Below are 10,783 nucleotides of genomic sequence, written 5' to 3'. Positions count from 1 at the left end.
AGCATGCTAAAATGTTGTTATAACCACAACGTACGACTGAGACGAATGACTTTACGATATTTCTGCAGGATTTCATTATTACAGAGGTAGTAGAGAATAGGAGTGGGAATGGGAAAGGGTTAATCCTGTTACAGAAGCCTTCATTCTTACAACACTAAGACGGCGCAGGGTTTTACAAATAATGTATAATGTATTGACTGTGATTACGGTTGCACGAGTAGAGACCAGTGGTAGTTTCAACAGGCTTGTTTTTTAGCGCTAGCTGTAATGCTATCGCCATGATTTCTAGCTTGTGTTGTCTGAGTATTTCACTCTGGCGTGGCATATCTTGCAAATGACTTGACTCCTGTCTAAGTTTATACTGTCTTTAATGTTTTGGAAGCCAAAATAATCAACATATCCACTATGAACGCTGCTTGCTCAGACCGGAAGTCTTGCGTGATCTCGTCGTCTAAAGCAGTGGTTCTCAACCTTGGGGTCGGGCCCCCACGGGGGTCATGGGGCACCAAGAGGGGGTCTCCAGATGCCCTAAAAAAACTAAGAATATATATTTTTTAATTACACTGTTTCCCCTTTGCACCAAGTTGGCCAAAGTTGAACACCTTATCATTATATTTCTCACCTATTTTGCCCATCTCAAACCCTTTTCACCACTTTTTTTGGCCTGTTTTTGCCATGTCTAAACAAATTCTTGCCACTTAAGCCTAAAGTTGCCTCTGTTGACCCATTATTGCCTCTATTAACCCCTTTTAACACCCAATTTTTTTACATATCACCACATGTCCCTACTTGATATTCCCATTTTTGATAGTTTAACCAATACCTGCCTATTTTTTCTTTCTCAGTTATCCATTTTTCGCCAGTTTATATCAATTTGTCATCCCATTTCACCAAATTTCAATCCATTTTTGCCAATTTCAAGCCACTTTAGCCATTTTTTAACTCTCTTTTACAACTATTTATGCCCATGTTTGCCATTTTTTTTGGTTATTTTCTGCCATTTTTATCTAAGTTTGCCACTTCTAACTCCATTTTGCTACTTTAAAAATCCCATTTCACCACCTTCTCCACCATTTTTTGCCATTATTAACCCATTTTAGTTATTTCTACCCATGTTAATTCTTTTTTCAACAACAGGGGATTTAAATTTTTTAAGAGGGCTTTTTACTACACAAATTATTAAAAAAAGATATTTGTCTCTTTGATAAGAGTGGTTATTTTTTCAGGTTAAATAGAAAATATGGATATCACAGCTTAACTTTACAATGGACCATGATTTTGCTGACCTCCATGGGCCCCCAGTTTGGCTGGGCGCCAGAACGCTCTCCCATTTATCCTCCCTTATGAGTGGCCTTGTCTGCACATGACTATTCTTGATTGTGCCTGGCTGTGTTCAACCACCTTCAGGTGCAGTGGGGGTCCCTGGTCTCTGGCACCTTTATTTTGGGGGTCGCGGGCTGAAAAGGTTGAGAACCCCTGGTCTAAAGAAAGGAGAGAGGGAAGAGTTAAATGGCTGCTGCCAGCTAGCAATCAGGGGGTAAAATTACACCACAAACTGCCACACCATCAGAGTAAATTATTAATGAATAAAATACCCATGCTGCATTTTAAAATATCCATACAGTATTGCACCACGAAATATTGTGATTTTTTTTAGTGTAGCGATATTTTGACCCACCCCTACTAGAGAATGCGGTTAGATTGTAATAATGCACGTTTTACAGTACTAGGGCTTATTCAACCATATTTCACTGTAAATATAAAAATATATTTCTCTCTTGCCTTGAGGTAAATCACACAAATGCCTGATATTAAATTTAAAGTGATGTGCACCGCCTTTATATCCACATAGATTACTGGTTCAGTTTGCCGAGTTGGCAGGCTGCTTTTTATTTGCCTGTAAGTACCTGATTCATTCTGGTTCAAAAAGAGTAGAGGAACAAACATTATGTAACATCTCACACCTCCGTTTGCCTCCTCTATAGGCAATCTTGAGCGCAGTCTGAACTAATTAGCAGAAAACAGTGAGAAGCAGTGATATTTTTCTTCTGCATCAGAGCAGACTGCGTAGCACATTTAATCTGTTTGAGTGAGTGTGCGCATGAGGGAGACCCAGACAAGCTTAGAGATGTTTGTTCTGAAAAGCCGTGGAGGGTTACGTCTAACAGACTGGCAGCTAAATGAACTGCCACGTAAACATTGCCTCACTTCTGTCTCATAAATATTTTGCTCCAGTCTGGAAAGTGAGATTTCAGAGTGACAATGTGGGACACGGGGAGTGCTTGCAACCAGCTGGCCCTGCTTTCTGTGTATTCAAATGCTCGTGTCTACGTACATGTGCTGTATATGCTTTGGTTTCTGCTTTTTACCACATTATTAATCTCAGAGCAAACAGTCATTGCTCAGTCTTCCTCTTCTTTTCTGTCTTTACTCCACTTGACCCTCATGGAATTAGAAAATATTGATGTTTCTGTGTATTTCTTCTGTTTATTTGGAGGGAACACTTGTTTGTTTTTCTAAATCCGAGGAGATCCAACAGCAATTTCACAAGAGGAGAGGTCTGTGAAATTCAAAAATCAAGTTTTACAAAAATCACTCAGAAGAAAACATTCAGTACAGAATAAACTGAGGAATAACCACATCATTTAGACATTTTTAGGCCATAATGAAGCCATAAAGATGTAGATCTCTTACAGATCAGCTTAAATAAAGACATTGTTTTCGAAGCATCCTTTGTGTTTAAAGGCATGTTTCTCAGTCTGACGTATACTTTAGTCAACAAAATGGGTCTAGACCAGCAGGTAATTGGAGTCCTTCTTAAAACGGCCTTCAGATTGTGTCATTACAGCTACATTTCAGACCACAGCTAGCTTTGAAGATGAAAATGCAGCGCTGCACTGCACTACGGCTATTTCCCTGAGAGTGTACTGTCAGATCTGCCTCATCTGAATAGAAAGAAAAAGTCACAGAGAGCTTCAAAGACAGGCATGCGTGATCTTCCTGCTGTAGCTGCTCAGCCACCTTCACTAAAGCACAAACAAACACCATGTACATGTTTGAAGCCCTGCAGAGATGTGCCAAATTTCTGTCATGAGCCAAGTAAAAGGCAGCCAGAGTCGGTGCAACATTAAAAAAAAAAAATCACCCGAAAGGAGAAGGCATACCACAGCTCTGTTTCTTTTGTGCCACCGTATCACCGTGTCATACTGAGAGCTGCCAGACCCCGCAGCTCTTTTGAGCCACAGAACAAGAGAGCATGCTGTTTGGTTTGTTCTGTTTTTGCTTTTTTTTTGTCTGAGTTTAAAAGACTGTTTGGCTGCTTTGAAATGCAAGCCTGTGCACCAGGATCATGTAGTGAATGCTAAAAATGTTTTCACATAGTTTGTAAGCTTCTAATTGAAGACTCATCTCTGAATTACACACTCATGAGCATTTAATTTAAAGTAAATGAGTGTACTGCTGATTCTGCAGCCAGGACAGTAAAATCAATCAGTCAATCAATAAATCTTTATTTGCATAGAGCCAACTCATAACCAAAGTCATCTCAAGTCACAGAAGGGATGAAATCTACAGAAACAAAAGAAGTACAGTTTTATTACCTTAAACTGTGTTAAGAGCCTAAATCACAGGTGTCAAACTCAAGGCCCGGGGCCCAAATGCGGCCCACGGTGCAGTTTTAATTAGTGGGGATGCTGAGTAAGCATCCACACTGTTGATATTCACATCAGCCATTTTGTTTCTTCTTCTTCCATGTTCGCTATCTCCTCTTCATACTTTATCGTATCGACACCATTAAAACTTTAAAAAATTCTGTTTCTTCGTCATTCGACTGCTAAAGCTTTTCTCATTTCTAACTTTTATCATTTTTTAAATATTTAACTTTGTTTAACAATGTTAAACAGATGGCAAAATTTCACAAATCTGTATTTTCTTCAGCTCCTCATAACTTTGACATTCTTTGGGCTATTTTCACTATTCTACTATCATACTCTTCAGCTTCTTGTGCCCTTCAGTTATTTTTTAAACTTTCATATAATATTTATACTTTTTTTAACTGTTTTGTTTTTTAAGTTCTATATTTTGAGCAATGACTTCACATTCTTCACAAATCAGGTATTACACTCTTCAGCTTTTATGATATTTTCAGCTATTTTTTCACTATTTTCAGCTATTTTCATGCTATTTTAAGCTATTTCTATGCTTCTTCAGCTACTGAAAGCCATTTCCTCTATTTTCTGCTTTTTTAGGCTACTTTCAACTATTTTTATTCTTTTTAGCTACTTTCATGCTATTTTATGCTATTATCAGCTATTGTTGTACTTCTTGGCTATTTTCAGCAGTTCTTCCACAATTCAGCTCTCAGCATCCCCACACAATTTCAGCTGAAATTACATTTTTGATCTAATTAGCATTGGCCTGCTGCTATGAGGTCTGCAGATTTCCTCTAGTATAAAAATGTCGATTTAACCTTGAAGATTAAAAAAAAAAAAAAATCTTGTTAAATTATAAAAATCTGAAAAAGTAGAGAGTAGAAATAATTAGATAAAAAGTCAGGAGCAAGGGAAAGAAATTAATTTGTGTTTTCATTTCTCATTTTCATTTTGTATCCCAACAATATGACTAAAACTTAGGATTTTGACTTTTATTTCATATTTTGGCCTTTTAAATTCATAATTTTGACCTTTTCTCTTATATTATGACCTTTAAGATTCACAATTTTTTATTTTAAATCAAATCTTGACTTTTTAAACTCCTAACCTTGACTTTTAATCCCATATTTTCACTTTTTAAACTCCTAATCAAGAATTTTATCTCATATTTTGACCTTTTAGAGTCACAGTTTTGAATTTTATCTTCTATTTTGACTTTTTAAGCACTTGATTTTGTATTTTATCTCATATCTTGACCTTTAAACTCATGATTTTATTTCTCTATCTCATATATTTGCCTTTTAAAAACCTTATTTTGACTTTTAATTTTGTATTCTGACCTTTAAAACTTACAAAGTTGACTTTCTATCTCAGATTTATTGACTGTGATATTTAATCATTTTGACTTTTTTTTTTAGAAATCTTAAAATTTAATTTCCCCCAAAATCATTCATTCATTCATTACCATTACATCTCCATCTCATAATGTTCCATGAGTATTTCATAGCATGGTGAATGTGCACGTCACAACTTGTCCACGAGAGCATTTTGGAGTTGTTGGATTGTGTATTTGATGAGATTGATGAGGGAAAGCAAAAAATACCATCTGCTTCCATAGCGTTAGCTGTGCAGCTGGGAAATCAGCTTGCACCGACAACTAAAGGAAACAAACATATTACTAAGACTATATGGATTATGGCAATTGGCAAATTTGCCAAAATGTTGAAGTATCCCTTTAAGGGAGATACGCTATGTGTGACGTAATCCTTTCAAGAAAGATACGGATAGCCATCCACATGGCGACGAAACGGTAGTCGTTTACGGATTTATACACTCTGGGAACCGTTTTCAAAAAGTACCCAAAATGCAGTTTACGTGTGGATGAAACGGGGATCTGACATAAAACTTTTGCGTATACACCTGAATTCGTTTCCATGTGGACGGCGCCTTAATGTCATTCTGTTGTCGTTGACGCCTGCTCTGCTTTGGGTTTTCTGCTGCTTCTCTCCCTGCCTCAGGCTTTCCTTATTGGCAAAGTAAGAGCAGGAACGTGTGCTGTTCTGGCTTGATGTTTTCCATGCAGGCTATAAGGGCAGGGGGATCCCAGAACAGCCACACCACCAGACATAAATAACAGCATAAGAGCTAATTCATAATTGCTAATAAAATTATCTTTAATGATCGTAGGAAACAAGTTGATCTCTGAAATTAAATTGTGATGATGATCAAAGTGGACTATGCAGTATTTTTACAGTGGGGTTTTTCTTCATATAATGATTCATAGATATCTATTTCTAGTTGTGTATGACATGTAGCCAAAGCTAGTGACAGCAAAGGCCTTTTATTCATGCTGAAGGTGTGATTTTCCTTGGATGACTGGATTTGTGAGAAACAGATGTGGTTTTCCTCATGAATTATTCACAATATACATTTAAAGCATATCTCACATGCACTTACATTAACGCAATATTTTTCTTTCTCTCTCTTTCAGATTTAAATGGAGAAGCTGCTGTGCAACCCAGATAAATTGGACCTCCATGTGATTTTAAAGTGCTCTGCATTTGAACACAAACAGCACCACTTCTCTCTAAAGTAATCCATAACTGACAATTAATGTCAAAGCGCCTGCTGGAGCAGCTTCATGCTGCATCGCTGGCTGGAACATGGCTGATGGAAAAAAAGCCTTATAAGATCCTGCTCATCAGAATACTCCTAAATGCAGCATAATGCCTTCAAAAGTGTCATGTTTGTACTTGTTGACAGTGGTGTGCTGGGCGAGTGCTCTGTGGTACCTGAGCATATCTCGCCCAAACACCACCTATGTTGGCCACATGTCCGTGCCTATACGTAAGACTGTGAAGCCCCACAAAAACATCACTTTCACCAACATCCGCACCCGTCCCCTTAACCCACATGCCTTTGAGTTCATCATCAGTGAGCCCAAGAAGTGCGAGAGCGTCACGCCCTTCCTGGTCATCCTCATCAGCACCAACCACAAGGAGTTCGACGCACGGCAAGCCATCAGGGAGACCTGGGGCGACGAGAGCACCTTCACCGACATCCGCATCCTCACCATCTTTCTCCTGGGCAAGAACACGGACCCTGTTCTCAATCAGATGGTGGAGCAGGAGAGCCAGATATTTCATGACATTGTGGTGGAGAACTTTATCGATTCTTATCACAACCTCACCCTAAAGACCATGATGGGGATGCGCTGGGTGGCGACATTCTGCCCCAAAGCGCAGTACGTCATGAAAACAGACAGTGACATCTTTGTCAACATGGACAATCTGATCTATAAACTCTTAAAGCCGACCACCAAGCCGAGGAGGAGATATTTCACCGGCTACGTCATCAACGGTGGCCCTATTAGGGACATGCGCAGTAAATGGTACATGTCCAGGGACTTGTACCCCGAGAGTAGATACCCACCTTTCTGCTCGGGCACCGGCTACGTGTTCTCCGCAGACGTAGCCGAGCTCATCTATAAGACTTCTTTACACACAAGACTGTTGCATCTGGAGGATGTGTACGTGGGACTGTGTTTGCGAAAGTTAGGTATACATCCATATCAGAACAGCGGGTTTAATCACTGGAAGATGGCGTACAGTCTGTGCAGGTACAGACGAGTTATCACCGTGCACCAGATCTCCCCGGAGGAGATGCATCGCATTTGGAATGACATGTCAAGTAAGAAGCACCTTAGATGTTAGAGGATAGAAGGATCTCTGGACTAAAACTTTGACTCTTTTATTTTGCCTTTTCTCTACTTTAAAATGTCACCACACTTAGTAATGTAATACGCTGAGGGCTGCTGTAAGTCTATTTCACTAAGACTGTCTAAAGATGGATGACGCATCTACAACTCCTCTTGTCGTTAAAAAAGAGAAGTCAGAATTCGGCTGCTAGCTTGAACTGGTGGTGTGATTTGAAACCAGAGGCTTCCTAGTGTTGGCTGTTATTCACATCTCTGTACAGAATCAACTAGAATGGCTGTCTGAGGCGGCAGACCCACGCCTAAGCAGCGCCACCGAGGAACTCACGCTCCCATTGATTACTATGGTGTTCAAAATTTCAAAGTCCGAGAAAAACCGAACGGGTGCGCGGATCATCACCAAAATCTAATCGATTCTTCCCTGTCACCATCCCAATACTCCCTGAAAGTTTGGTGAAGATCCGACTTTCCGTTCTCGAGTTATCTTGTACACATACAAACAAACAAACAAAGATACGGAACCCTTTACATAACCCCCTGCCGATTTCATTGGTGTGGGTAAAAATGTATGACTAGGGCTCTCAATCATATATTTTTACAATTGCTATAAATAGCTGAATGTCAGTTAACTTTGACTGATCCCATTTAAATTGTTTTAAAAATCCAAGATAGCTATTCCAGATCTATTTTTCATGTTTAGTTTTAAGTAAATAGTACTCAAGCCTTCTAAGGATTTTTATCATTGCACTCAAACTATTTGACAATCATCCCTTTATCTGCGGTTTTCCCAGAATGCCTCTGGGTAATAGACACTTTTGCACCATGCGTTAAGTTAACCACTCAGGCCCTGTTTACACAACAACATTTTCAAGTGGTGCCTGAAAACGGAACAATTTGGAAACGGGCTCCAGAGTGGACATTTTTCAAAATGCCCCCGTCTCCATCTAAACAGGGAAAACGACAGTTTCTGAAAACACATGAAAAGGGGACACATTACTCTTGTTTGGAGGGCTATCAACGTCACTTTCTTTGGATAAAGTCATGCTATTAATTTTGGAAATGATTACTTTTACCTTTTTTATCGATCATCATGATAATCACCGTCATCATCATCATCGTAGCGTGGCAGAGAAATTTCACGGCTCATATTAACACAAAAATGCTTTGCTAGGTCAGTCTTGCTATAAAGTAGATATCTGCTAAGAATGATTATTTTCCCATGGACAAATTCAGCTTCAGCCATTCATTTATGGTGGATTTTCCAATAAAGCGCGGTGCTGTTCATGAGCGCAGCTGGAGCCTTTTTTCAGGATTATATTTCTATTTTCCTATATATCTGCTCCTTGGAAATGATTTAGACTTTAACTTTTTTCTTTAAGTTTTAATAACAAACTTCAGCTCGTAGACTCCCCCGTCTCCTCCTCCACCGGCTGCACATCAGTGTACAACTGATTGAGGAGACAGGATTGAAGCTTCTGTGTTAAGGTTAGAAAAAATAGTTAATCACTTCCAAGAAGCAGATAAACTTAAAAAAGGGGAAGTAGAAATAGTGTTCTCATTAAAGGCTATCATTCTTTTGAGGCGCTAAAAGCAGGAAGCGCTGCACTTTCTAGGAAAATCTCTGTGAAATTAAAGGCTTTAGGAGAAAAAAAATGTCCCTGGTCTTAGCGGATATCTTTGTTATAACAAGACTGGTCTTGCAATGCAATTTTGTGTTTACATGTGCCTTGAAATTTCACTGCTTTGCTACGATGGTGATGAGGAGGAGGATTTATGAATTACTCTCAGGCACTCGTGTTTGATAAAAATGTGACATATTATGAAGTCCTGACGTATGCAAGTAGTGAGAAGAGGCCTGTGCATTAAGGCAGAAGACATTCGCGTGGATGCTGCTAAAGCGCCAGTTTTATCAGAACTTGACGACATTTCTTTGTTAAAAGAAGAACAAAGAACAGCAGTCAGTTATTTTCTTTTCAAAAACGACAAAAGTCTACAGTCGCCGCTGTTCACCTGATGGAGTTCTCTATGGAGTTTAGTCCTCGGTGGGAGCACACCTTGGTAGCGGCTACGTCACGTGTTTTGTTGCTCTGATTGGCCCGTAAAGATGTGACAGACAGAACGTTCATCCAATCGCCCTCCAAGTTTTTTTTCAGTCTAGGAAAGTTTCCACAACAGAGTTGAACTTAAAAAAGTCAAGTTAACCCAACATAAAAGTGCGAATACTGATCACTCAAAAAATCTATTGACACTTCTTTAAAACTTGAGGAATTTTTAATCGTTCAGTTTAACAGTGTGGCCCCAGTAAGCTGTGTTGAAGTTGCTCTTCACAGGAGGAATTTCTCTAACTCAGAGGGTAACTTCACTTATGATGCAAAAGTGTCTAATGCCAAAGACTATTCTGGAAAAACTATGCAGATTAAGGGATGATATCAAATAATTTGAGCACAATGGCTAAAAAACTTAAAGTGTTGTACTGTTGAGTACTTAAAACTAAACAACTTAGAAAAATAGAGCTGAAATAGCTATTTTGGATTTTTAAGTTGTACAACTCATTATGTAAAAAAAACCTATTACTGTGGGGTCTCACAGTGCAGGTTTAAATGAGAGGTGTGAACCAGACTTTCAGACTTTTATCAGCCTGATAACATTCAAAGAAAATAACAGAACTGATTGGATACTTTAGATTGACCCATCTCATCTGTTAACATGGGAAAGACTGAGCTTATGGCTTTAACAGCTAGTCAGTAGGAGGAGCCTCAAATGTTTTGGCTTCACTTTTGGGCAGTTGTGATGTCATCCATCTTTTTAGACAGTCTCTATGTAATGACAGCTGTTTCATTATCTTTCATGTATTTCTAGCTCTGCTGAATACACCCAACAGTTGTTAACGCCTGCATGAGGTTTGTAAAGTGTGTACTCTCATGCACAACTCAAACGTGGTGTTGCTCCTGAGTCATTATTCTTCATATTCAGACTCTTCTTCATCAGTTGATGGGTGTTATACATGATGAGATGTTGCCTAATAAGAAGTGAGTGTCCTCACACTGAAAACCTGTCCTGTTAAAGTGTCCTTGAGCAAGACACTGAATCTGTACATGGCTGCTGACTCAGCACCCTGATCCTCCTGCAGGAGAGCAGGCCCTGAGGGAACTTCTGTGCTGGGATCAATAAGGTATTAAATTACTGTAATATGCCTACAATAGTATACATGTAGAAAGAAAACAAATCAAAGAAGTGTTCAGATGACGAGACTGCACAATTAAAGGTTATCTAAAGTTGAATTAAGTCCAGCTGCTCTTCCCTCATTCAGTGTATCACTAGCAGTCAGATTTAAAGCTGAAAGTGAGCTGCACTTCTGAAGCATTAGTTCAAATGACGCCTCATTGTTGCTGGATAATCTCATTTTCTCATAAACTTG

General features: G+C 39.1%; 1 protein-coding gene across 1 annotated transcript; it reads left to right on the top strand.

The window, feature by feature from the left end:
* Nucleotides 1-6,236: 6,236 nt before the first annotated feature.
* b3galt1b (UDP-Gal:betaGlcNAc beta 1,3-galactosyltransferase, polypeptide 1b) lies at nucleotides 6,237-7,363 on the top strand. The gene has a single exon (XM_041807753.1). It carries the CDS (start codon nucleotides 6,377-6,379, stop codon nucleotides 7,361-7,363), a length of 987 nt encoding a protein of 328 aa, XP_041663687.1. The 5' UTR covers nucleotides 6,237-6,376.
* Nucleotides 7,364-10,783: the final 3,420 nt, after the last annotated feature.

The sequence above is a fragment of the Cheilinus undulatus genome, linkage group 15 (genome assembly GCF_018320785.1).
Source record: "Cheilinus undulatus linkage group 15, ASM1832078v1, whole genome shotgun sequence".
Lineage (NCBI taxonomy): Eukaryota > Metazoa > Chordata > Actinopteri > Labriformes > Labridae > Cheilinus > Cheilinus undulatus.
Note: the sequence above shows the minus strand (reverse complement) of the source record. Positions and strands in the feature narration are given on the sequence as shown.